Source organism: Mesocricetus auratus, unplaced genomic scaffold, assembly GCF_017639785.1.
Source record: "Mesocricetus auratus isolate SY011 unplaced genomic scaffold, BCM_Maur_2.0 Super-Scaffold_100021, whole genome shotgun sequence".
Taxonomy (NCBI): domain Eukaryota; kingdom Metazoa; phylum Chordata; class Mammalia; order Rodentia; family Cricetidae; genus Mesocricetus; species Mesocricetus auratus.
Genome location: NW_024429202.1, coordinates 19,292,121 through 19,314,024, shown reverse-complemented (window position 1 = coordinate 19,314,024; position 21,904 = coordinate 19,292,121). Strand labels below are relative to the sequence as shown.

At 37.0% G+C, this 21,904-nt stretch overlaps 1 protein-coding gene across 6 annotated transcripts in view; it reads left to right on the top strand.

Moving 5' to 3' along the window:
* Adgrb3 (adhesion G protein-coupled receptor B3) overlaps window positions 1-21,904 on the top strand; it is a 707,451-nt gene that overhangs the window by 257,672 nt on the left and 427,875 nt on the right. For all 6 annotated transcript variants that reach the window (XM_040729329.1, XM_040729332.1, XM_040729333.1 and 3 more), the window contains 3 exons: window positions 587-751; window positions 18,554-18,718; window positions 19,165-19,329. In XM_040729329.1, the coding sequence (XP_040585263.1) occupies window positions 587-751; window positions 18,554-18,718; window positions 19,165-19,329 (495 nt within the window). The remainder of the gene's footprint in view (window positions 1-586; window positions 752-18,553; window positions 18,719-19,164; window positions 19,330-21,904) is intronic.

Genomic DNA, 21,904 nt, shown 5'->3' with positions numbered 1-21,904 from the left:
GAGTAGATCTAGTGATTGAAACAGTCTCCTACTCAACAGATGATGAATTTACTTCCAAATTTTAGATGAAAAAAATATTTTATATAATGTTAGCTTAAAAAACTATTTCAAATATACATACTACCAATTTTCAGGGACCTTTTTTTTTTCATTTTCTAACTCAAAATGTTTCTGAAACTTCACAGGTACTAGAACTCAATTGGTCATTAGCTATTTAAATACGAATTAGCTCTAAAAGTTCAGCTCTGTTATGAGAAATTTAATTTTTCTTATTCTTCATAGGTGACCATGCTTTAAAATAGCTCATGAATGTTTTATCAACAGAAAGGGGAATTTCTATTTAAAGATATTAAAAAGGGAATAACTTAAAATTTTTGGTTCAACTGTAGAAGAAAAGTACTTGCATTTTGTGATTTTAATAAATTAAACATTAAATTGAAAATTTTACATTGATAAGGGTTTTATTGGGAGTGAGTTTTCAAAATTTCTGCATATTTTATTTGATTATTTCTTTTCTTAATTATACAGAAAGAAGTCTGACTTTGACTCTTTTCCTTGTGGCTGAAGCTTCTTTGCTTTATTACAGTACATGGAGTTTGGGAGGAATGGTCACCATGGAGCTTATGCTCATTTACATGTGGCCGAGGCCAAAGAACACGAACCAGGTCATGCACACCTCCTCAGTATGGAGGGCGGCCCTGTGAAGGACCTGAAACACATCACAAGCCTTGTAACATTGCTCTCTGTCCAGGTAAGCTCATTTGGCTTTTGTTGAAACTTGCATTATTATACATATACTCTATTTGGTGTACATGACATATGTAAAGCATACAGCTATTATGGAGTCTTGCTGGCGAAGTGTTTCCTCTAATTACTTCCTCTTATCTGGATAAAATGTGGTAATTTCCCTGGTGTCTGTGTTTGTAGCGACAGACGTTCTCTTGAGTGGCACAATTGGTGTTGATCTTTCCTAAATTTATATGTACACATTAATATTTTAAGATAATAGTTTATTAGTACAGACTTGTCCATTGTAAAGAGTCACAAAGAATTCTCAGGTCTGAGGTGAGTCATTACTTTCGAATGTAACTAGGAAGACCTGGCTTAGAATTGTTTCTCCTGGTGCTCATTATAACCATTCACTCAGGGGAGGTAAGGTGTCACTGACCACAACCATTCACTCAGGGGAGGTAAGGTGACAACACGTGACAACACTGCAAATATTTTCTGTTAAATATCATAGGACAATATGTATAGTCTTCCTTAGAGTGTATTTATATTATTGTAATGTTTCCTTTTGCTTAATACTCTAGTTCTACATCATCTAACTTTCATAATTCTGCCCATTATCTCAGAGCCAAGTCTCCATAACATTGTGATTTACATTATTCAAACATCAAACAAATAGATAAATAAGGAATAAAAATCTAAACTCTGCTTTCAATGGGCTCAAAATTTAGGTAATAACTGTATGCTCATAAATGCATAAATGACAGACTCTTTCAGGAAGATATAGCTAAGACCATGAATGGCAAATGGTTAACAAAAGTGGCAAAAGGCAGTATTTAAACTAAAAATTGCTCCTTAGCTCTTTAAATGGATTTTTGTTAGAGCAATTCATAAAGTACGGTGTATGAAAGCAATATGGTAGAACTACTGGTGCTTTCTTTAAATATGTTTTCTAACACAGATTCAGTTACTTCTACACTCTTGCATTATTCAAGTCAGGGTTCTATGTGATAAGGCAGCCCTTCAATTTTAGAAATTATATGTCTTGGTAGAGACCACCAGGAGAAGTCAGAGGGAAGTAGTGGTAAATGGATATAATACACAATGTATTCATGTATGAACTTCTCAAAGAAAGATTAAAAACTAATCTACAAAATAATAAGACTTTTACATAGTTCCATGTAAAATTCTATGAATTCCATGAATTTTGTGAGTATGCACATTAACAGTGATTCAATTATGAACACTAGGGCTCAAAAATCATAATTTATTCCACAATTCCCAGACTAAGCAGTATATCATTGGTATTCCTTCTTTCTGTCTGTAGGTATATACGCCACACATGCACATACAATCATCTGAACACTGTTCTGTTGCCTAGGTTTTCAAAGCTTTTTCAGAGCTTTTTAGTAATCTGGGCCAGTTCATATTCTTTAAATTAGCTGTTTGGGACTATACTGTATACTAAAATTCATCATGGCTTTTTTTTCTCATGTAATTTTTATTGTTGATTTTGGGTATGTCCCAAAAAATGCAAATTCCTACATTGTACTCCAGTTTCCTTCCTCTGAATTGGGATTCTCACAGCTGTGGATTTTCAAATTTCTATTCTGTATTAGAACTTTTTTCACTTATGATCTAGAAATATGTTATTTTGTACCAACACAAAGAATTCTTAAACTAATTGTTTTATAACTAAACTGCTTCATCTACTGACTACAAAGCCATCACTAGAACCAACAAGGTGCAAGGCACTGTCAAAAAGAATACACACTCCATATTTTTAAGAAATTAAGAATATGCACATATAAGTAAAATGTTGAATGAAGCACTGTAGTCTCTATTCGAAGTTGCAGTTTAATTTTTGTAACAATTACCCTAACATTTCTTATTATCTTGCTGTCCGGGATCCCTTAGATATGATCTTATGAGATACAGATGTGATAGGAAGTGAACCACTGGTAAAGTAAATGTTTACAAGTACAATATATCTCCTTGGCCTGATCTGGAATAAAGTACAGACAAAGACAGAAGAATAACACAAAACCACAAATTACATCTGCCCTCATTATTGTAAGATTTAATATGTGAGCTGTGATAGTATATGGTGATTTCTTTTCTACAGTGAAAAAAATACAAAAGGATTTTAGACCCTTTCGTTTAAGAAGTGTTTGTAAACTTTGTAAAATATAAATGTGACATATATTGATAATCAAATAATGAAAAATGTTTTTCACTTATGGAGTTTGGTATTCCAACAGATGCTTTCCGTTAGGATAGGTCAATTTCTCTTACTTCTTTGGAGGAGAGAAAGCCATCTGTTTGATATCTAAATGAAGAGGGAAAAAAGAAAAGAGTAGTTTCTGATTTATTAACTGTCTTGGTTTCTTTCCATTGTTGTGGTGGCAAAAGCAACTTAAAGGAGGAAGGATTATTTTGGCTCACAGTTCAAGGTGCTGCTCCTCATGACTAGGAAGTCAAGTCACCAGGGCTTTTAAAGCCTCTAGTAAGATTGCATGTAGTCATGAAGCAGAGTGAAGTCAATGAGTGCTTGGTACTTCTCAGATTGCTTTCCTCCTTTATACAGTCTGGGAGCCCCAGACGGAAAAAATCATCTTGACAATAATTAAGGTGGGCCTTCCCACATCAATTAATGCAATCAAAATAATCCCTCAGAGGCATACTCTAAAGCTAACCTTAATCTAAATAATCATTCACAGGAATGCCTTGAGGGTCATCTCCCAGGTGACTGCTGAATCTGTCAGACTGACAGTTAGCACCATACCTTGACTGCATTAACATCTTGTCTGAGAACAGGGGCTGCTGTTGATGGGCGGAAGCATAGAGCTGCAGCAGGAGTCAGCTTGTTTAGAGTTACTATGGAAGGCTGCCTGTGTAGCCTTAGTGTTTAATTTCTCTGTAGTCTGTCTTGCCTATCTAAACCAACCTAGAACATAGTCCAACCTACTTAGTTGTGGTTGCTGTTTTCTCTGAAATTTTATTGCTGTAAGTAATTGAACATTCAATCCCTGGTGGTGACCACTGACATCTTTGACTAGATAGAATTTCTCTTCAGTTTCCTTCCTATTTAAGAAATTTGGTTCCTGGTATTCCTTCAACATATTACAGTGAATGCATATTCTTTTCATATGTATGTATATGCACATATATATGTATATATATATTTCTAAACCTCATTCCAATTTCTTTAGTTATGTTTTCTACATTTGTTTCATTATTTTAATGTGATATGTAATTTGGTACTTTCATAAGGACATATTTTATTTTACTTTTTACTCTTTTACTATAATTCTTACTACCTGAGACTTGCCAATAAGATCTTTTAGAGAGAATTAGGAAGGGCTTATTGAGGGATTTGGGCTTGTGTGTTAACTATTTGGTGAGAGTTTAACACTGTTCTGGATTCTATATTTTTTTATTTTTTTTGATTGGGTATCATATACATTACATAGAGAAAAGGGAAGATTTTCTGTAATTGGCAAAGAAATACCCATCATTCATGTTCAATTAGAAATGAATGTTTTGTGCTGTGGGTGGTTGTACGTGGAAGTGAACATATTTGACAACAATGTTCTGTAGCTCCAAAACTGATAACCCAGACAATCTCTAAGCACAGGCAGGCTGTTAACAATGGTAGGATCTAACGATGTCAAATCCATCTTTAAATGGTCCTGTTATTTGGACTTCTCCTATGGACAAAAGCTTGTTATTAGTAGGTTTGGCTTTTTTTTTTTCTATTTATTTTTCAGTTTAAATTTATATAAGAAACACGGTTGCTTCACAAGTCAGTTCCAGGTCCCTCTCCCTTTCCCTCCCTTCCTCCCGTGCCCTCCCCCCAGCCCCCCCCCATTATCCCCTCATTTCCCCAGGGAGGGTGAGTCCGTCCGTGGGGGTGTCCATAGTCTGTCATTTCATATAGGGGTAGGTTTGGCTTTTATTGACATTTAGCTACATAATTATGTCAGATGTGATGTCCTTCATTTATATTGTATACCCAATATGAAAATGATATGCTGATTGCCTCAAGATAAAATCATTCCTTTGAAATTAAAGAGTTCTCATAAAGTCTTAAGTTTTTAACTTAAAACCTCAATATTAACATATAATTTTTATATATGTATTTCTATTAGCAGTTCAGGATGAGAGGAACTAGTGATTCAAAATTGCTCTTGTTTTTTGTTTCAGCTTTGACTTTCTCAATCAGATATATATTTGTGTAGTACAGTACAATAAAATAGATGAAGAGTAACTAATGATTGACAGCTAGAAGACTAAAATACATGGACTTTCTATATATTCTAAGTCTATATATCTACAAATATGTTAGATATATTCCAAATATACATAGATTCTAAATATATCTGTATAGAAAGTATGTACTATATATAAAAGCAAATTGAATTGTATAATTTAGTGGAAAACAAATGGCCTGGAAGACAGAACACATTCAGTTCCAATTGTTAATTACTGATGTTTGCTTATACAACATATTGTTGCCTTGTTTTTCTCATTTACAAATCAGCTCAGCATCTCTGTGATAGGAATGATCTTATTAATTTCAGTAGAATCACTAAAAATGTACAAATGATATGAAGTGGGAGATACTTTACAAGATTTTCATAAGGATATTACTTTAGCATTAGGGTCTTTCAGAGGCTATAAGTCGAATAAAGTCAAGGTGTAATTTTTAAGCTCTGTAGCTTTATCCATAGAGTCAAAAGGAGTCTTATAGGCTTGTACAAGTAGTCACCAAACGCCTATGCCTGTCTGTGGGGCTGAAGTGTCCTTGTGCTCTCCTGTTTGAGAAATGCATTCCTGTGAATCCAGACTCCAGGCAGTGTAGAGTTTCTCCAGAGCTAGTTTCCAGGCACATTTGCATATTTTTGCAAATCCTGATGGGGAGCAAGCTGTATACAAAGGATAGTTGCCCCAGAACACCCCTGCTTTAGTGTCCTGCTGACCTAACAGTTTGATCCTCAGCATTCACAGGAGAGTAGCCTGCCTATCTCTCTGCAGGGAGCCCTTCTGGTGGCACAGTGAGTGGAAAGGTGCTAAGCACTCCTGTGCACTTGGTTCAAAGGTCTGCCATTCCCTCAGCTTGAGGATGTTACAATTTGACGTAAATTGCTGCCCCATTAACCTGGTTTTTTTTAAAATTAATTTCTATTCGTTTAATATTCTGGTCTGTTTCATGGTGATTATATTTGTTTTTATGTCTTTTTGGGTTTTGGGGTTTTAAAACTATACCATTTCATTGTGTTACTGCTTATTCCATCCCCTCGGCATTTTACCTTTTTCCCCTATCAGTCCCTCACTTATATATGCATTCCTAACTTCTAAAAATAATATTGTATTAGAGTCCTCTCTCGTTACAGTTCATTTAAAATAGGAAACACAGACTAATTTATCTATCTATCTATCTATCTATCTATCTATCTATCTATCTGCCTTTTCATTTCCAAGGCAAGAAGTCAGGCTTCTTTTCAAACATTTGAGCCTTGTGTTATGAAAGGATCTTTCACATTCCTGGGTGACTCCTAACTAAATGCAAATCTGAGCTCCCTGGCTTTTCCATCATTAAATCAGACAGCTTTCCAACCAGATGCCAGGATTCTTCTATCCACAAGTGCTCTCTGTCTGATTTCCTCATTCAGCAATATTCAAATAGAATCCCTGCTGAGATAGTTTTGGTGTCCAAAATAAACAAGATCTAATGACTAGGATGGGATCTACCTCACCCATTCTGTGACCTTAGCGACTCTTGATCTGGATATGAAAATAGACTAAAAGCAAAGCATTTACTAAGGCATCTAATAAAATTTAATAGGAGACAGTTATTATTTCTTCCAGATTGGCTTGGTTACGTCTGGCAGGATGAAGTCCCTATTGCAGTACAAATATCAGAGATTTAGCAATTCAGCATTTGCCACTGTAACTCTTCTGGCCACAGAAAATGGGCTAGTCTGTCATATTGCTGAAGTGAAGCCAAACTGTCGCTTGTGGTTTGTAAGGAAGCACATTGCATAGTGCTTACACTGTTTGATCCTTCAGGTTTTTCCTGTTTCAGAATAAAGCCTTATTGTTCTCTGTCCTTAGTCACTGTTGTAGGATGGCTCATGAAGCAACAGGAGCTTTTAAAATTGAACGATAACATCTATTTGAAAAGTAAAAAGAATAAAACTAAACTGCTTATAATGAAATTGAAAGGAATTGAAAAGGGCTTTGAAAATGATGACTCTGGCATTTCCTAGAATAAATTATGAGGTCTCCTGTACCACTTGAAAAAAATGGATTTCTATGAGGGGAGAAGAGAGGAAAGAGTTATACATTAATTAAAACATGAAGGCAAATTTTTATTATTTCCACTCATGACACTGTAAACCATATCAGAACATGTTACTCCTATCTAAATGTAGTTCATTAACCATCAACACATCTTTCCATGCCAGTCCTTTCCCATTATGTTCCTCAGCTTCTGGTAACTAACATCCCATTTTTAAGATAAGCACATTTAGATTACATATACATACAAAGTTATATGATAGGCATTCTTTTGTACCTGGCTTAACCTAATGATCTCCAGTTTGATTCATGTTGCAAACCACAGGATTTCATTTGCTATACTGATGAATAATATTTTGTGTTTGTATCAAGACTTTCTTTGTTCACCTATCACTTGATAGTTTCCATTTCTTGGCTCCTGGTTCCTCTGGTACTATTACAAGCAACAAAGGAGTACAGGTGATTTTTCAGTTTACTAATCGTTCCATCATGTTCCTGTGATCATATTCCTATTTTTTGAGGATAATCTACAACATTTTCCATAATGGATGTACAAGTTTGTATTCCCTCTGACAGGGTTTAAAGATAATCTTTTCTCACCATCATCATAAAAGCTGTTCTTAATGGATGAGAAGTGTATTTCTTTGTACTTTGGATTTGGACTTTTCTTGTTCTATTTCTGTATATATCCTAGACATTTGTCTGCTGTTGAAAAGTTTCTAACTAAAATGCTGGCCTTAAAAAAACCTTTGGTTATCTTTTCAATATTTCAGTAGTTCCTTATATATAAAATGAATGTTAACTTCCTCTCATGTGCAGAGTTTGCAAACTTTTTTTTCTTTCAGTAGGTTCCCTTCCCTTTCATAATTGTTTAATTTACCTTGGTTTTATGTCATCTCACATGTCATGGTTTTGTTTGCTCTGAGTTTTGTCCATTGCCATATTCAGAAGAATCTCCCCCTATGCATTCTTCTAGGAGTTTCAAATGTTACATCTAAGTCTTGATTCCACCAAAGCTGAGTTTTGAAAATGGCAGAGTGTAGTTTCATTCTTCTAGCACTAGATATCCAGTTTCCCATTACTGTTTAAATGTAGTTAAAAGCCCTTTTGTCCCTAGGTTTATGGATTTAGATTGTCTATGTGTTTCTGGTTCTATTAGCCTGTATTTATGCCAATACCATGCTGGTTTGATTATTGTAGTCAACAACACATTTTGAAAACATTGTACAGTGCTCCTGTTTGATTCTTTTTTATCAAGAGCACTTTAGTTATTTGTGACTTTAGCGGTCCATTGAAATGTTAAAATTGCCTTTTCTAGTTCTGTGAAAACTGACAGTGGTATTTTGCTAGGCATATCAGTTACATGTTGTGAAAAAGAAACTGGCAAAGGAAAATTTATAAAGGAGGAATTTATTTTGGCTCAAAGTCAAAGGCACAATAGTATATCATGGCAACTAGAGTCAGCTGGTCATGTTGCATCCGCAGTCAGGAAACAGGACAATTAGTGCTATTGCTCAGCTTGCTTTCTTCTTGATTTTAAGTCTAGGTCCTATAACTCATGGTTCTCCATATGAGTGTGCCCACCTCACATAAGCTGATCTAGACAGTTTCTCATAAGCACACCCAGAGATGATTTCAGTGGTGAGATTAAGTCCTACCTACTTGACTTTGAAGATTAAGCGTCACAGTTCCACACCTTATAGATTTGATACCCAAACATGTTACCTTTAAGCTAAAATCTCCCACTCCTTGTCCCTATGTAGACACCTCAAAATGCAAAATGCATACTCAGTTCAACTTTTAAATTCCCCTTGTTTCTAACATTTTCAACACGGTTTATAATATAATCTCTTAACACAAACTCCTTTACAACCCAAGGACCAGCAAGATGGTTCAGGAGATAAAGGTGCATTCAGCAAGCAAATTGAGCTCAGTTCCATTCGCAGAACCCACATAACAAAAGGAGAGAACTGACTCCCGTAAACCATCTTATGACGTCTGCACACTCATACATACTATGGCATATGTATGCCATACAAAGCAATAAATAAATGTTTAAATAAAAATTTGTACATTAATAATGATTGAAGTAAGGACTACATTTCCAAAGGGCAAGAATGGAGCATAGCAAAGAGTCATTAAACAAACACCCATCAGGACAAACAACAAATCCTGCAGCTCCGTGTGTATCATCTAGGACTTGTGATGAACTCATGTGGGCTCCAAATGTTTTGTGTGGCACTCTACCATTCCTGCCTTACCCCACTGCCCGTCTCTTGACACAAATATACACCATACCTGCAGCCTTTGTTGGCAAACATCTCATGATCCTGATAGCTGAAACGTCTGAAGTTCGCTATTGCAACTTAAGCTTCATTTTCACAGCTTCATAAAGTGGCCTTTGGAGCACCCTTGAGGGACTCTGACCCTGCCAAAAAATGGTTAACTTCTGCATCTCTCTGAATCTGTACCAAAAACTCCCCAATTCCTTCAGTCTTTCATCTGTGATGCCTTCCAAACTAGTAAGGTACGGAAATAGACTGAATATATCTATCGGCTCAGGGTGAAGTATGCCCTCTTGGCTCACAGCTGCAATGGTCTTTGTGTGCTAAGCCTATGGAGAAACAGTGTCCTGTGCAGTTGATTTATATGAAGGGAAAGTCTTCCGTTGCATTCTCAGTCCAAGTTTGTTTCTTTCAAATGATTAAGAATTTTCGTAAGATGAATTCTGCTGTGAATGGGATCTTTGATCCAGATAGCTTTCCTATTTTCCTCAGTGCAAAAACCTTCTTTCTCTTCTATAACACTAGTCTCTTACAATGACAGATGTTTAGTTCTCTACACCCTTCTTGTTTAAGTATTCAAACTAATTCAAAACCTCACAAATTTCTTTTTTATTGTATTTTTATTTAAGTTAGAAACAAGCTTGTTTCACATGCCAATCCCAGTTCCCTCTTCCCTCCCTTCCTCCCCACCCTCCCCACCAGGTCCCCCAATCCCCCACCCAATCTCCACTCTGATCCCCAGGGAGAGTGAGGCCCTCTATGGTGGATCTCCAGTGACTATCATTTCATCCATGGCAGGGCCTAGGCCCTCCCCCAAGAGTCCTGACTGAGAGAGCCTCCCATATTGTGGCATGGACACCCAAAGTCTATTTGTACGTCAGGGAAAAATACTACCCAAGGCACCATTTTTGTTCTTCATTGTTCTCTCTCTGTGTCTGTATCTCCCTCTGTCTTTCTTTGTCTCCCTCTGTCTCTCTGTGATGATGTAATAAGTCAACCTGAACACTAACACATCTTGAAATACCCCCAAGCAGATAAGTAAGTCTGTCACCTCTAAGGTTAGTCTCACTCAAGTACTGTGTACAAGGATTAAATATAGCCAGATCCTTTACTAGAGTACACATGCATAGTTCCTAACCCAGTTCCTAGTACCGCCGTTGTTCCCCTCCTAAACCACAGAAGAAAGTCCTCCACTGTCTACAATTGTCTGTGCATTCATTTCTTCCAGCCTCTCATCAGAATAACCCATCAAACTCTGATTACTGCATTCGAGGACTTTTCTGGCCCAAAATTCATCAGGTCAGGGAAGATATGACAGTGGGGGCTTGACATAGCTGCTGAAATTTCATCTGCAATCATAAGCAAAGAATGATGAATACTGATGCTTAACACACTTTTTCCTTTTTATTCAGTCCTGGAATTCTGCCTGTTGAATAGTTTTGCCCATATTTAGAATAAGTCTTCACCTTTAAAATAACCTAATCTAGGTAGTCTATCACAGACATGCCCAGAGATATTGTTCCATTGTTATTTCAAATCCCAAGTTGGCTCTCTCAGTATTAGTCTTCACATTAAGGTTTGTGTTTAAACTGTAAATCATTTTATATGATTTGAACATTTTGACAGTATTCATGATTCCATTCCAAAAACTCAGGATGAGTTTCTCTTTCTGCATGTTATCTTCAATTTCTTTCAACAGTGTTCTAAAATTTTCCTTACAGAGAGTGTGTAGCAACACTGCTAATTTTAGTATGTTGATTTTGTAAGCAGCAACTTTACTAAATTCGTTTCTTTGTTCTACTTCTCTTCCATTGAGAGTCTTTGGTATGTGTCTATATAAGACGATATTGTCTGTGAACAGAAAGGATTTGACCTCTTTGTTCTCAGAATGTTCATTTTACTTATTCGTCCTTGATTGTCTAGACTTCCAATGGTATTTTGAATATATGTAGAGAATGTAAGTTCCCTTGTCTTCTTAGAGATGTTAAAGACAAAGCTTTCAACTTTCCATATCCACTTAGTTCAATTTTAGCTGTTTGCTTACTTTCTATGGCTATTATGTTGAGGAACCCTCTTTATACTATTAAGTCGACTCCCTTAATTAAGATGTAGCCTACAGACCTGCTCTCCCAAGCACTCACTAACAGCATTGTGTCCATTGTGCAGGAAGAAGAAAGCACTTCTGCTGCATCCTTTCTAATGAGTGTGCCTGGAAGGAGGATCAGATGATACCATCCTTTTAAACCTGATATATTAAGCATCTCTGTCTGGCAGTGATTTGGATATTGTCAAATGCTTTTTGCTACTGTTGAGATTATAGTATAGCTTCTATGCTTCATTCCCTTGATGTGGCCTGCCATGTTTATAGATCCTATTATATTAACCCTCCTTCTGTCGCAGGAATGGATCCGAGTGGAACATGTTAATGAATTTTTTATCAATTTTTTCTGCATGATTTTGCTTCTATGTTTGAAAAAAAGAATATTAATCTAAGGACCTCCTTCAGTGTTGTGTCCTCTTCTAGTTTTGAAATTAGAGTAATGGCAGATTCATCAAATGCTTATGTCTTTCTAAGTGTTCTATAAATGTGAAGAAACCGAAACTAAGGCAACTCTTGTAAAAGAACACATTTAATTGGGACTTGCTTACAGTTTTACATTTTTAGATGTTTAGTCCATTATCATTATGGTAAGGAACATGGTGGCATGTAGGCAGGTGCTAGAAGAGTAACTGAGAGCTCTGCATCCTGATCCAGAGAGAGAGAAGAGAGAGAGAGAGAGAGACAGAGAGAGAGAGACAGAGAGAGAGAGAGAGAGAGAGAGAGAGAGAGAGAGAGAGAGAGAGAGAGAGAGAGAGAGAGAGAGAGAGAGAGAGAGAGAGAGAGAGAGAGAGAGAGAGACTGGATGGATGTGGCATAGGTTTTTGAAATGTCAAAGCCCACTCCCGGAGACACACCTCTTCCAACAAGGCCAGGCCTCTTCCAAAAGACCACACCTCCTAATCCTTCTAATCCTTCAAAAGAGTTCCACTTTTTGTAACAAAGCATTCAAATATGTGAATGAGGCAATGCGTGTGGGAACGTTCTTATTAAAACCACAACAGTTTTTAATAATTCTCTCTTCTGATGCCTCATAATAATTTGAGAAAGCTTTGTATTTCTTCAAATGGGTTGGTAGATCTCAGCAGTGACATATGGTCCTATTTTAATTTTGTTTTCTTTGCTTGTTTGTTGTTACTTGGTGTATTCATAAAAGACTTACTAATGATTCAGCCTCATTATTTTTTATTAGTATGTTTAGGTTTTCCATTTGTTCTGATTCAGTCTTGGAAAGAAATGTGATAATTATTTGTTCATTTCCCTGAGAAAGGCAATGTTATTGCTGTATATAGTTATTCACAATATTCCCTAACTGTCCTATTAATTTCTGAGGTATCATTGTAGTGTCTCCCTTTGCATCCGATGTTTTATACATTTAAGTCTTGTTTCCACTTAGTCTGGCTTATGGTTTGCCTACTCTGTTTTTCTTTCTAAGACCCAGGTCTTTATCTTGTTAATATTTTATATTGTTTTCTTTCCTTGCTTGATTTGGTTGGTCATTTATTTCTGCCAAGATATCTCTTATTTCCTCCTGCTATGAGTTTGTTCTCCATTGTTTACTATTGTCAGCTACAGTGGTATTTGGTTTGTTTCAGGAATCCATGCTTTTTCTGGTGTAGAAGGTGACCTCTATTAGTTTCTTATCCCTCCTCATGTAGGTGTGTCAGCCTTTGCTACATTGTGTTTCTGTTTTTCAATTGGAGAAATTTTTATAATTTGTTTATTGATTTAATGTTTGACCCACTAATGCCTTTTCTTAACAATTTTGATTTCAATCTATTTCATTTGGTGTAGGTATAGCTACCCCTGTTTCTTTGTACCTCACTAAATAGAATATCCTATTGTGTTTTTCACTTTTAGCCTATGCAAACCTTTAGAGGTAAAGTGAGCTAATTATAAACAAAATGATATTTAAAAACCATTTTAAATTATAGCGACCTAATTTTTATATTATTTTAGCTGTGTGTGTGTGTGTGTGTGTGTGTGTGTGTGTCTGTGTGTCTGTGTGTGTATGTGTGCATCCTCCCAGGACTGGAATTGCAGGTGGTAGTTAGCTGCATGACATACATCCTGGAAACCAAATTACGGTTCTCTACAATAACAGCTAGCATTCTTGACTGTTGAGTCATTTTCTACCTGAGGTACAGCTTTAAGCAAAGTTTATTTAATGCAATAATCTCTGTATGAGCTTCTAAATTCAATATCATAAACAGAAACTTTCTTTTTTACGGCTGTGTATCTCTCACTTGTTTGGAAATGGGTCAAACAGTCCAATAACGGAATCTTCCTTTTATCCATATAAGTTAGTAAAAACATCTGCCTGGTTCTTTATTATGGTTTCTATCAGCTTACCAGAGAACCTGGCTGTTAGCCTCAAACATAGTAGAACATAGTATAGAACTCCAATTTCTTACTTCCAGGGTTCTTGCCCCTATGTAATCTAGCTTTCACAGAACAACAAACTGCTTCAATTTTCAATGTAGATTATTTCATATGCCTGCTTTCACATTCTCTCATTCCTACACATCTTCCTTGGTCACATGGCCTTTGGTATCCTGTGATTTCTGGCTCCCATGTATCAGGTGAATCCATTCTCTATACTTTCCGGTCTCATGCGCCTGCTATATGCCCTAAGTTTCTCTCTTCTTTCCTGACACACACTTTTCAGGCCACAAGAGTTTTCATTTATATAGAGTTACAGTAGACTTTGCATGCTGCCTCATTTTAGTGATGGGAATTGGCCTTTATTACCTCCTAAAAGAACTGATAGGGGATTCCCAATAGTGTGTTCAGTTTATCAGTTTGTTTTTATAACTTCAAGATGAAAATCTCATTATCCATACATGTACACTTTTCATAGTCAAGCAGATAAGATCATGAGAGCAGTGCTTGCTTAATCTTAGTGAACACAGTTCTCCCATGTCCCTGAAGAACAATATCAGTGACTCCATAGATTTTTTGAAACCCCCTTAGTTGATAGTGCAATATGAACTTCCTCTAATGTTGTGGAGTTTCCATTTTACAAACTTACCAGGGAACAATTTTCATGACAGAATAACAAGATATGAATCAGAGTTCACACAGAAATAGTTTTATAATAGAACAAATTGTTGAGATCTATTCAAATTTCTCAGGTTGCAATGACTCTGCGAGATTCATCTCATCCCTGTGACAAGCTCACAAAATTCATTGAACTGATTCTAGGGAAGAGGAGACATTGCGTGTCAGCTGAGAAGGTCAAGTACAAGCCCAGCCTGGGTGTTGGAAGAGAATCAATCTCTTTACCACTTGTCTTTCCAGTTAAACTTCAGATAACAGTTTTCCACTTCTTTTCTCTAGCCCCAAGAAGAATGTTGTTTGTCAATCACTGGAAGCCTGGATCTTAATGGCTTTGAGCTTTAACTATCCCAGAATTTACCCCTGAAAGATAATGTGCATTCTCTATTTGGGATGCTTAAAAATCCAAAAGAGAGTTTAATTTTTGCTTCCCCAGAAACCTGTGATCCATTGTTTTCCTTTCAGTAAAATGAGAAGACCAGCTCCTGAAATGCATAGGTGCAGAGATCCTTAGAGCATAGTAATTAGAATTTTTAAATACCACGACATTATATGAAAGTAAAAACAAACAGCAGCAAACATTATAAGATGGTAAGACCTTTCTCTGTCACTATAGAAATCCATGTATATCTGTGGTGTATGTGATTCTTTTCTCACTCACTTTTCTGCTTGTGTAGTAATATTCCAACCCACACAAAAATGCATATTGGAATTTTGTAATGGATTTTGTATTAAATTTTCTTCCTTTTTAATATGTAGCAAGTAATTTTATCAAGTCAATTATTTCAGAACAGCTGACCTAATATTCAATAAAATGACCTTCTAATTAATAGTGTAAAATAAAACAGAAATAAAAGTCCAGGTAATTGATATATCTTCAATTTCACTATTTTTTGTTGTAGCAGATATTGTAAAATAAACTGCTCAGACCTCAAACTTCTGTTTTATTTGTTGTTGGTTTTTTTTTTGAGACAGGGTTTCTCTGTATTGTTTTGGAGGCTGTCAAATTTCTGTTTTATTGATGTTTTGACAGTGTTTTACCTCAAAATGTCCCTCAAGTTTCTAATATTAACTCATCCTTTAATATTACATAAATGACAAAATATGTATGCCATTATAAAGTATTGAACAATTCACATTATGAATGTATGAAATTAAAATGTTTAATTTTTAACTGATGGCAAGATGACATCTTCTATGAGGAAAAACCAAATAAGTCGAACTTTTACAAGCAGATTCTCTCATTTCCCTAATCCTTTTACATCAAGATCTCTCTTTTTTAAAAAGTTTTATGTAGAAACAAAACCCCAGTCAGATGTCCAAATTTGACTAGCTTATTCTTATTTCCATTTGTTCTTAGCTGAATATTTTGGTGTGTGTGTGTATGTGTATTCTGTTTTATATTTTGCATTGCTTTTGTTTTGTTTTTGTTGCTGTTGCTGTTTGGTCAGGAGTATGTAACCATAACAATCATGATGAAATATGCTTAACACTCTCTCAAATCAGAACCTCTAATGATGCCAAACAACCAAGTCTCTTCTTAGCTTAATTCAATTGACATCTAATTAATCTCCACTAGTTTTGCTTTCTGGATATTGAAAGGTAGGTGTGGCAGACCAGTGGTGACACACTTTTAATCTCAGCACTGGGGAGGAAGACACAGGCGGATCTCTATGAGTTACAGGCCAGTCTGGTCTACAGAGGAGTTCAACTACGTGCTTCAAAGCTACAGAGAAACCGTGTCTTGGGGAAAAAAAATAAAAGTTAGGCAGTGGTATGATGTTGTGGCACAAGCAGGTGGATCTCTGTGAGTTCAAGTCCAGCCTGGTCTGGTCTACCGAGTTCCAAAAGATAGCCAAGCCTACACAGAGAAACCATGTCTTGAAAAAAAATTTAAGTGTGAACCTGTACACTCCTTTATCAAATAGAATGTAAGGTACATGTATGAATGTCATGAATCTTAATTTTTCAAGGCATTCTAAAATTGCTTAGAATAGAAACTTTCATAATGGGTACTCCGACTGTTTTTTCTTTTATAAATAAAATCTGAAATTAATGTTCATTCAGCCTGAAAGCCAAAAGTAGAGGATACATTGATAATTTATAATGTCCTATTGATTTACTAGAACTTTTGCTTTGTCTGGCAAGTGTACTACATGGTCAGATAAGATTGTATCAGTACTTTTAATAAAATGAGACACTAAAATTACATGAATGCAATGATTAAATTGGCATTTTGTGGTTTTTAATCTCACATGGGGTTTATTAAGTACAGCAAGATATCTATTCAACAACCCTATCTAATAGCTACACATGAGGCTTGAAATTACCTACTCATTCTGTCAGATACTGGTTTGCCTGGAAGGATTTTCACAGCAATATTAGCTTCTTGTAGAACATATGATTGATGGTAAATTCCATTTCAGCTACAGTCAACCTCATTAAAAAACATGGAGTAGTACTGAAAAAAGTATACCTCCATCTATGAGTGCATTTATAATATTCATATGCTAATTTGTACATTTCAATAAGGTATTTTTGGTTTAATCTCTGCTGTGTTTTGTAGCATTTGTTAGTTCTGTCTCCTTTGTGTGAATTAGTCAAATCACACTGTCCTAGCAATTATCCCTTATACAGAAAAGATCCTGTGAAACCCTACAAATCTCATGTGCCATGTGAAGAACACTCTTGCCTTTGACTTGTCTATATGCATATTGCAATATTTTTTAACAGATCCAATAGCTGGTTCTAAAAATCACTTGAGTGAGCGAGCAGGTGAATGAAACTCTATGAGTCAGATGCAGTGGTCAGCATTCCAGCCATCAGACACAGGATTCCTTGGAGTTCCCATGTTTTCTCAGCTTGGCTTATAGATCCTGCCCTTCATTTCCCTGAGCATCATCTCTTGGTAGCTTCCTGATCTTTCCAACTCTCTGTTATCCAGGCTTAGACTCTCCCCTGTCTTTTTGTAATATGTTTTCCAAACCCTGTACTAGCTCTGATCAGCATCTTCTCCATTTAAATACTTCAAAGCTTCCTTAGTTGCCTAAGAAGAGTGGCCCAAAATCTTAACCCAGCTGCAAAACATGACTGCTGCCTTTGACCAATCTCTTCCGCCTCACTTCACTTAGATCTCCAGGTTCCCTGCATGGTGCCTTGTATCTTGTTCTAGGAAATGTCCATCTTTATCTCTTAAAGACTATTGCATGTCCTTTTGTAGACCCTTTTGTCCTATTCATTTTGTCATTATCCTCACTGATTATTTGGAGCATCAGTTTGCCAAGAAAGATGCCCCAGTCCCTCATGACCTATATCTCACAGTATTCTGAAAGTATCCTGTGCAACACACTATAGAACTTTTTATTTATTTTGCATGTCATTGTTTAGTTTTAGGAGCTGCTTTTTTCCAAAATATGAGCTGTGTGATGTGTTAACCAGTTTTTCCCCTCAGTCACATTATCCTGGTTATATATTCTGAACTCTACCTCAAGGTCTTAAATTGTTAATGAATAAGCATAATATGGATGTGTATACTAGTTACTGGTCTTATTTCTATGACACAATACCTGAAAAAAATCAACTTAAGGAGAGCAGGGTTTGCATTCCCAAGGGATATAACCATCAGGCCAGGGAAGGAGTGGTGACAGAAAGGGGAGTTAGCCTCATCTCCTTGTATTCAATCAGGAAACACAGAAATGCATACATTATTCATCTCCCCTTCTCCTTTTCACTCAGTACAGAACCCCTGCCAGTAGACTGGAGCTTATCACATGAAGGGTGGGTATTCTCAGCTTCATTAACCAAATCTAGGCAATCCCTCACAGACATATTCAGGTATCTGTTGCCATGATGATTCAAATTGATGACAGCAATTAACCATCACAATGACAGTACATACGATGAATGAGAAGCAGTAAAGGGGGTGATGATGTCTTGGGGAGTAGCATTAGAGTATGGTCTTCAATGACAAACATTCAGAGCCTTGACTGACATTCTTCCCTCAGATTGGTGTTCCCTCGTGCTCACTGCATAGCCTTCCCTGCTGGACCATCTTATGCTCTCTCTCTTTCTGCTTTGGTAGTTGATGGACAGTGGCAGGAATGGAGTTCATGGAGCCACTGCTCAGTGACATGTTCCAATGGGACACAGCAGAGGAGCCGGCAGTGCACAGCAGCTGCTCATGGAGGCTCTGAGTGCAGAGGACCATGGGCAGAAAGCAGAGAGTGCTACAACCCTGAATGTACAGGTAAGGCCAAGTGCTTTGTGCAAATGGCACCTATGATTCATAAAACCTCACAGCGCCATGCCAGACAGTCATAAAATGAAAGCTACTTATATATTCAGATGTATAAAACCAGTTATATTAGTCCGTTCTACTGTACACAGCAATAATAAAGTCAGAAAAGTCTGATGATTCTGAGATGGAATAACAACTAAGTTAATAAAGTTTAGCACTAGGCTTACAGTTTTTGCAACTAGGCTCCCTGTGCATCTGAAGAGTCAGACACACTTATATAATTCTTCTTATCACAAAATGTATGGTGTTTTGTCCATAAGTCAAATATTTGGACAAAATTTCTTCTTGACAGTAGATTAATAAAACTGAAAGGATCTTACTATCCCCAGATTTGCACATTTACTAAAAGCAGTGCATGCTGGGACTGCTGTTAAGCGAGACCCATTTTTTTTCAGCCAATGGTCAGTGGAATCAATGGGGTCACTGGAGTGGATGTTCCAAGTCCTGTGATGGAGGCTGGGAGAGGAGAGTGAGGACTTGTCAGGGTGCAGCTTTAACAGGACAGCCGTGCGAAGGGACAGGGGAAGAAGTGAGAAGGTGCAGTGAGCAGCGATGCCCAGGTAAGGGGGACCTGCGGGGTGTGTGTGTGTGTGTGTGTGTGTGTGTGTGTGTGTGTGTGTTTAATTGGTTAGAGTTTGGTGGGGGGGGTTGTTCTTTGTTTTGGGGTGCCATGGTTCTGTTAAGAATAGTTCTTTGATTAAAAGACTGGAGCTCATAACTGGTAGTATACTTGTTTTAAATATAATATATGACAATTTCTCTTGATATGTCAGAATAGTCCTATAAGTTTTAATTTATTTTTTGTAAAGTGACATTGAAATACATGATAGTCTAAAAGTAGACACAAAGGAGAATGATTAGGTTGGGTATGGTTTCTATCATTACAGTGTATTTTTCAACTATTTTATGAAATTTGTTATTGAGAATGCAAAAAAGTTCTTAAATCTTAATACTTTGCTTGAGTATTAAGCGAATGAAGTGGAAGGTATTGTTGAAATTCATATACTTTCATTATTATATCTGAATAATGTCCCCTAGATGGATGACCCTACATCACAACTTGTCCATTGTTGTCCAATTCTCAATAATAAAAAAATCACTATTGGTAAAATATCAAATGTAACAGCACTATCCAGAGACTTCTTTAGAATACTAGATTCCTTCGTTAAAATAATTGTGACACACCGAATATTCAGTAAATGGTGAAAATCATGATTTTAGGAGGATACCATTGGCAAAACGGATACAAACATAGAAGAGTGATAAGTTACCCATGTAATTGAAGGAGTGAAATGAACCCAGAAAATGTGAGTTTCCTGTTGTGTTTAGCCCAGAGGTGTGTTAGTTTGGATTGATTATAATTTGAATGGATTTAAAATCCCCTTGGAGACAAATCTCTGGACTGGGCATGTAGTTGAGAAATCATATATTTACTAGGTTAACTGAGGTCATAAGATCCATCCTGACTTCTGGACTGAATACAAATGAAAAAGCAAGGCAAACCACAGCATTTGCTTATCACTGCTTCCTGACTGTGGTTGTCAACATCTGTGACCAGCTGCCTCAAACTGTAGCCACACTGTGAACCAAAATAAGCTTTCTTTAGATTGCTTTTATCAGAGCATGCTGCCCCAGAAATATGATTATTAACTGAGGCAGAAATTTCAAATAAAGAAGTAGAGGGATTCTCATGATAAAATTCACTTTGCAGTTCTTAGGACTTTGGAACTGGTTAGTGGGAGAAATATGGAATAGTTTTGAACTTTTACCTAGAAGAACCCACAGAAGTATAAACATAGCAGGAGCCATTCTGCTGAGAATGTAGAGGAGTAGCAGATAGACAGAAATGTGCACAGTAGAAGCCTGAGGCATAGGTTTCAGAGGTGAACCTGGGCATTGTCAGAAATTGGATAATATTCTGCATGGCTATCTGGCCAGTGATCTGGCTGCATTTTGTCTGTGCTTTGAATAATTGTGTGAGGCTGAATGTATTAGACAAATATGTTTGTTCAAAGAAATTCAGACAGGATAGCTTTCATACTGGGGCACATTGCCCCTGCTTAATGCTCATTCAAGGCTACAGTGAGAAATCAAGAAGTAAAGGAGAGTCCCGGTGCTAAAGGTGCTTTCCATCCAAGCCTGACAACTTGAAATCTAGCCACAAGACTCCCACTGGAAGGATAGAACCTGCTTCTCACACCATGGCATGTGTACTGCTACTGCATTTGCATGTACATATCATAGAAAGTCATGCACACACACATAGCCACATGCAATATTGTGATGATGATGAAACTTCAAGTGAAGCAGAGTGATGTTCACAACCATGTATTTTGATGATGAAAAGTATATAGACAACTTTAAAACTTCTAGTAAGAAGAATGTAGACGACATCAAAAAGTTCTGTCTTTGTGGATGAGATTAGTGCCACCGAAGAGTGACTTGACATTCTGTACAGGGACAACAGCATAGGTACCCTGAGTGCATGGCCTTACCCATCCAAGACTCCTTCCAGTGAAAGTACAGTTTTATTTGAATGATAGATCCTAAACGAAAAATGTTATTGAAAGATTCCCGGCTCTTTGAGAGCAACTGAATTGGGAAGTTGGCATCAGAGTCACGTCACAAAAGTCGATGGTTGTGCCAAGGAACTCAGTCTCTATCCTGAGTTGACAACCTGAACTTGGCAGTATCACTATGTACTGCTTGAAGAAATGTTAATGCTACAAGATCGGAGCAGTCAGAGGTTTGTGCCTTGATTCCAGAGAGCTGATAATCCCAGGCAGTGTGTCAATCGGATTACCTCCAAAGGGGTCCTGAGAGGCCACTTCATCAAGCTGTAAAATTAAAGCCTATGTTGTAGTGGAGCCTTCTGGTGGCCAGAGATGCCAGAACCATAGGACATGAAGCCAAGAAGGCTGTAGACATCAAACAGGAATAGCCCAGGAGAGAGGCTAGGATTCCTATAGGCAGGAGGGCTGGAAGGGCTGGGCTACTTTAAGCCCTTTGGAGATCCCATGATTCCATTTGAAGGCCCAGGTGGCAGCAATGGAGCTGCATAATTTAGTGTCTGTGCTCATGGGTTTCCATCTTGGTTTGCCCGATCATTCCTTACTATCCTTCCATTCTCCATTT